This window comes from Aptenodytes forsteri, unplaced genomic scaffold (assembly GCF_000699145.1).
Source record: "Aptenodytes forsteri isolate BGI_AS27 unplaced genomic scaffold, ASM69914v1 Scaffold75, whole genome shotgun sequence".
Lineage (NCBI taxonomy): Eukaryota > Metazoa > Chordata > Aves > Sphenisciformes > Spheniscidae > Aptenodytes > Aptenodytes forsteri.
Window position 1 is genome coordinate 2,080,243 of NW_008794171.1, and position 6,058 is coordinate 2,086,300.

Sequence of the window (6,058 nt, forward strand, 5' to 3'; positions counted from 1 at the left end):
ATTTAAAAGACGTGTAGATGCGGCGCTTAGGGACATGGTTTAGTGGGCATGGTGGTGTTGGGTCAACGGTTGGACTCGATGATCTGAGAGGTCTTTTCCAACCTTAATGATTCTATGATTCTAAGTCTGCTAATACATAATTCATTAATTTTCTTGATTTTTGCTGAACCACTCTCCTTATAGTATGCAAAGAGCAATTTTGGATATCCTGTGGTGAGGAGTCAGACCAACAAATAAATCATTACATTATATGGTACCCTGAAATTATGATCACTATCGCATCATGGATACATACCTCAAGAGGACGTGGCGGAGGAGGTGGCAGGCTTGCAACTCTGGCTGCTCTTTGTCTTTCTACTTCCAGAGCATGTTTACGTGCATTTGTTAGTCTTGGGGGGAAAAAACAAAAACACACACACAAAAAACCCCAAACCCAAAAAACACACAAAAGAGAAGAGAGAAGGAAAATTATTCAAGCAACAATGACAGCACTGTGCAAAATAAAAGGCGAACCTAAAAATAAACAGATTCAGATGTACCTGAATTGAACGCTTGGGAGATAGGGATGGGCAAGCACACTAAAAAGTTAACAGAACTTATGCTGGAAGGCAGCACTGGAAAATTAATTTCTTGAAGTAATGCAAAACTTAATACACACAAGCTTCTAAAGAACAAAGCAAAATCCCTGCTTTTCACTTAAGTTTTCAGAAAGCACCGCATCACTTCAACATATTTTAATTGCTCAAGCGTGGACAAAACTAAGTATTTGATCAATAGGTCTCAGCTCTACTCAAGCACAACTATCCCCAAGAGTACACAGCTCATTTTTCATGCCAGCTCAAGTTTGGTCCAATCTGCTTAAGAAAAAACAAGAACGCCAAGGAAGACCATGACAAATGCAATAGGTCCTTTTTTCAAGTGGATAACTCTCCATCAGGAACCGGCCTGAGAACACATCATTTCATATGTCACTGAATAGCTGTCAGCCAACAACCTAGACTGAAAATAGCGATATAGAGATGAAAGGCCCCCCACTCATTGGGAGTCTATAAGGCCAGCTCATATACTTGACATTTTTGTCTTGGTTTTAAAACTACAGTTCTTATCAAAATTCACAAGCTTTGTCCACGAGCATTAATTCTCTAACCCATAAAATTTCAACATTAAAAAAGCTCCGAGCAAGAAGCATCAAGATTTTTGCCTTTCACCTTGTGACATTGTAAAATGCATTCTGTGCTTAATAAAACTAGGTAACTATTGCATACCGGGCTTGCTCACGAAGTAATTTTTCTTTTTGGTACTTCTGCTCTTTCAGGGCTTTCCTATGTCTCTTCTCCGCTCTTTGTTTCCTTTCCTCTGCTTGCTTTGCCAGAGCTTCTAAGTCAGGTTCCTTAACAATAAAATATTGCAAGCACTTAATACAGGATTTTACTCACTTCTTATACTATGAGTGTGATATTTCAAATTAACTCTTCCTTCTCTGCCATCTTCTTTACTCTCTTCTTCTCTACCACCAACAGCAGCAAATTTGCCACATTCCTCAGCCAATGTAACCAAATATTGATGTGGAAACCTTAGCTTCCCTCTGCATCTCTTTGATAAAGAGGGTAATGTAAATATACTTACACATTTTAGCAAATGCTAACTAAACTGTACAGAGAAAGCATGTTACTACCTTTCAGTCATTAGTTACAACAATCGTGTATCAACAGAAACATTTCTTTATGATTAGTTCTCTGTTCCTATGGCATTGGTACCACAGTTTTTCCAAGAACTCATCCATCCTAGCATCGGACAGGACTTTACAAAGAAGTTGATTTAGAGACACTGAGATATGGAAACGTATAATGCTATTTTACTTGGGTTAAAAAGCCTGACTAATTCAGGAAGTAAGCTAGTCTGCAAAATTCTTGCAAGAAATCTGTGGCACCGCTGATTTCTATAAGCCTGGTTCACAATCAAATCTATGGACAATTTCTACCCAACAACCTCAGTGATCTCTCAAAGAGAGCCTACACAAGTTACAGGATTTTAAAGAAAGTGAAAATAGTTTATAGGTGCAGAATTAAGAAGAAACACCAGTTTGCAGTCTAGACAAGGGCCTCTGAAGCCCTTACCAAGACTTTCCATGTCACTTGAACACTGAGGAAAAAAAATAAAGTGTATTTTCCTAACCATAGAAAAGATACTGTTACACGATAGAGAAAAAAAGTTACTATATTACTGGCATACTTGAGAATGATTCACCATATGCAATTTAGTCAAGTACAAACATACACTATCATGTATGTGTACAATCTAACATAAACAAAATAACTTTGTTTGCACAGCAAAAGCCTGAGCAGATGGGCCTGCTAGACCATTTAAACCTGGTCTTGTGGAAAGATATCTGCAAAAAAAGTACATAAACATTTCTAAGAAGTTTCCATTCTTAAAAAATTGCTGGTTTAGGTATAAGGACTGCAAGATCAAGAATATAAAAAACCAAACAGCAATCTTGGTATTTCTAGAACATCAAGAATTTCTCTGACAACAATATTAAGCTGTTTTACTTACATGCTCCTTGGCTTGTCGGTGACCCTCACCAATCGCTCTTAAGCTTGATAAATACAGCTTTTCTAAGGCTTTCATCTTTTGATCCTGTGCTTTCTGCCATTCAGCTCTCAGTGCCTCCTCTAACTGATGTAGTTGTTCTTCTCTCCTCTGCTTTACTTTCTGTCTTATCTGCAAGGCGATATACTTCTGCTGCTCTCTAACCTGTAGAAATAGCATTTATGTTTTGTCAGCAACTTAAAAAAGCACACTATTTCTGCAGCAAGTCTTTCCACAATATACTCTATCCTCCTTTCAGCTTTCCATGCCATCTACTATTCCATTAACAATCTGTCCAGAAAATGCTTTGAAGTTGCCGTTACCTTTTTCCAAAACTAATATTTAAATAATAAATGTAATCTTAGTTAAATGTTTCAGTTAAAGTCCAAAGAGCAACATAAAACCGATAAACAAAATCCAAAAACTGCTTGGAATATCCTTCCCTCCAAAAATACAACACAATAATTTATTAAACACTCCTATTACAATGCAACATGGTTTAAAGACAATCAGCAACAATACTGATAAAGTCTGTTTACTAAGTTTTTGTTTTCCGCTTTGTCAGTAAAACTCTGTTTGCTAAAGAGAAAAGCATATCAAGAAAAAAGCCCAAGAGGGGTGAAAGATTAGTATGTGGTAAACGTATTGAAGATGCGTATTTTTTGGAAGATGTGAAAGACCTGAACAGCTTGTGTAGGACAAAGCAGAGGAAGGCTAAGGAAAGAGTAAGAAGAGAAATGGAGAAGTAGCCCTGTGTTCTAACAGCAGGACAGCAGAACAGAAATGGAAGAAAGATGAGATGATCAACAGACATGTTCTGAAGAACATAAAGGTACTCAGACATTCTAAAAGGAGCAGTACTTAAAGCATTTCGTGCTATGACATATTGTAGCAAATTCAGTTCGTCTAGTGGAAAGCTGTGAAGTTCTGTATTAGCAGTAGTTGTCTTATTTCTTCTGCATGATCACTGTGAAAACACCCGGAACACTGTAAGAGGTTTGAATTCTTACACAAGTGACACATCAGCAGATGAGAGACAACTGCATATTCATGGCCGAATAAAAATGGTAGATAGCAGGAAGCTGGCAGGGAAGAGATTCTGTGAAAAGAGATTCAAAGTGAATCTAACAGAGAAGGTATCACAAGCAAAATACGCACTTAGTAGTAAATAAACATGAGAAAAGGAAAATAATTCACAAACTAAATACAAAACTAATATACAATATTATGACTCTGAAATTTAGTTTACATGAAATAAATTTTTCAGTTAATTTTCCTAAATTATTTGTTACATCATTAAATGAAATACACAACATGCAAAAATGCAGGCATACTTGTTGTAGCCTCAGTTTTCTTCTTCTTTCATATTCTTCTTTTAGAAGCATGGTTTCTTCATTAGGACTAAGCCTCAATTTCCCAACTTTTGCAACTTTCCTCTTCATCTTTGGAAACGCTGAATAATCAACTTCTATGAGAACAACAAGAAAAACAGAAATTGTGCATAAATGATACAGGTAAATCAAGTATAAAAACCAGATATTGCCATAACCTTACAAATCTATCATGGTATCTAGGAGTGTGAGCTATAACTGTCCACATCTGTTCCAATTGCACGTAACAACATTGGCACTGTCTTTGTCACAGTCACAAAATGCACTGCTTTTGAACTGTTATGTTATGTAGCAAACTCTGCAACACTATTACATTCATATTCTACACTGTGCACCAGCTAGGCACATCTGCAAAGTGAATGGCGAACACCATTCCGCTCCTGGGAAGATAAATAAAAAAACCCACTGAAAACCACATCACTCAGTAAAGCAGGCTGGTCACTTAGGTGATTTGTACTGAAATATTCTCATAACAATTATAAGATATAAGATACTGAGTTTGTTAACATTTTTGACTGCAGTCCAAGGTTTTCTGCCTTGAAGACTGTGAAACTCCAACAACAGTGTGCAAGCCAAGTGTTTCACTAGAACACTAAAATTGCTCACTGAGAATTTTTTATTTGAGTTCTCTTAAGCAGCCATTTCAAAGGATATTTCCCTGTTGGTTTTACTGTGGAACCAGGATCTGCTGGTTCTACAGATCATTTCCCATTTTCCTCACAATTATAATTTTCATCTGCACAGCAAAAAAAAGACTTTTTCAGCCTGATATGCAGCCTAGTCCAAAACTGCCCTCCCCCCCAATCTTTATTTGATCTTTAAATATTTGTATCCCTGAAAATTCTCTCCCCAAACAAACCAACAAAGACTTTCAAAAGTCACTGTTTAGTTCTAGAAATGAAAAGCTTATTACCAGTGAACTATTCACGTAGCACTAACAATTTAACCAACATGTTACACCTGAAAAGATTTCTTTTCAGTATCATAAATAAAAAAAAAAATAACAAAACTCTAAAGAAGTCAGGTGAGGTGTAAAAACGAAATAATTATGCATACTTTTGATGCAGGGTTATTAAGCCAATGAATCCCAAGTTCATTACAGGGTAAACAGGGACAGAATATCATGGTTCCTGCTAGCCTTCCCTTATTCAGCTCATGAGGTACGAAACAGAAGTTTATCAATACGCATAATTACGGAGCAAATGAGTACCTCCCCCCCCCCCCCAAATGAACAATAAACGTCTAGATCTAACACTTAAAGGATAAGAGCAAAAGCAGGTGACGCAAACGCCACAGTAAAGCCGTCAACATTTGCACAGATTCAGCCGCAGTACAAAGCAATCGGTAAATACACGGCAGTCGAAACTAAGCCAGCCTTCCCCGGGAACACTGCACTACAGAGGTTCTTGTAAGCAACGTTAACACCTCTTACCATCCTGCCCAGGACAGCTACCAAAAAGCACTTCTCCAGAGCCGGAGAGAGCAGCAGCAGAGTTAAAAGGTAACGACAAGCGCAGCGCACCGGCCGGGGGCTCAGACCTGAGGCGGGTGGCTCGGGGCGCGGCCGCCTCGGGGGCAGTGAGGAGGATGGAGCACGCAGGAGCACACGCAGGCCCCCAGGAAGAGCCCCACCGCCAGCCACCTCTGCCCAGGAGGCCCCGGGCCCGCTCGGGCAGCTTCCGATCAGTCATCGGGAGCCGCCACCGGGGCCGCGGCCGATGGCAGCTCGACCAGCGCCAGCTGAGGAGGGACAATGCGGAGGGAAGAGAAAGGAAAGCACGCCCTGCCCAGCCCCAGGCGAGAACGGGGAAAGGGGGGAAAGCAGGGAAAGGGGGGAAGGCGGGAGAAGAGGGGAGAAGAGGGGGGAAGGGAAGGACCCCACGGCGGGGCTGCCCACACCTACCCGCCGCTTCTCCCGCCGCCAACTGGGCCCTCCCAGCCGCCGTCGCCGCCAACGGCTGCCTCCTCCTGCTGCGTCACTTCCAACGCTCACCCCGAGCGGCCAATGACTGCGGGCGCAGCGGGAAACCAAACGCCACGGCGGGACTCGCCCTCTTCGCACTCTGAGCGCTGCC

At 40.6% G+C, this 6,058-nt stretch overlaps 1 protein-coding gene across 1 annotated transcript in view; it reads right to left on the reverse strand.

Annotated features, from left to right (window-relative positions):
• The window catches only part of CEP295 (centrosomal protein 295), a 48,048-nt gene extending 42,134 nt beyond the window's left edge, over positions 1–5,914 (reverse strand). The window contains exons 1-5 of the mRNA XM_019472832.1: positions 5,887–5,914; positions 3,927–4,060; positions 2,557–2,757; positions 1,266–1,390; positions 296–389 (exon numbers count right to left, since the gene is read on the reverse strand). Coding sequence (XP_019328377.1) covers positions 296–389; positions 1,266–1,390; positions 2,557–2,757; positions 3,927–4,034 — 528 coding nt within the window. The 5' untranslated portion in view covers positions 4,035–4,060; positions 5,887–5,914. The remainder of the gene's footprint in view (positions 1–295; positions 390–1,265; positions 1,391–2,556; positions 2,758–3,926; positions 4,061–5,886) is intronic.
• Positions 5,915–6,058: the final 144 nt, after the last annotated feature.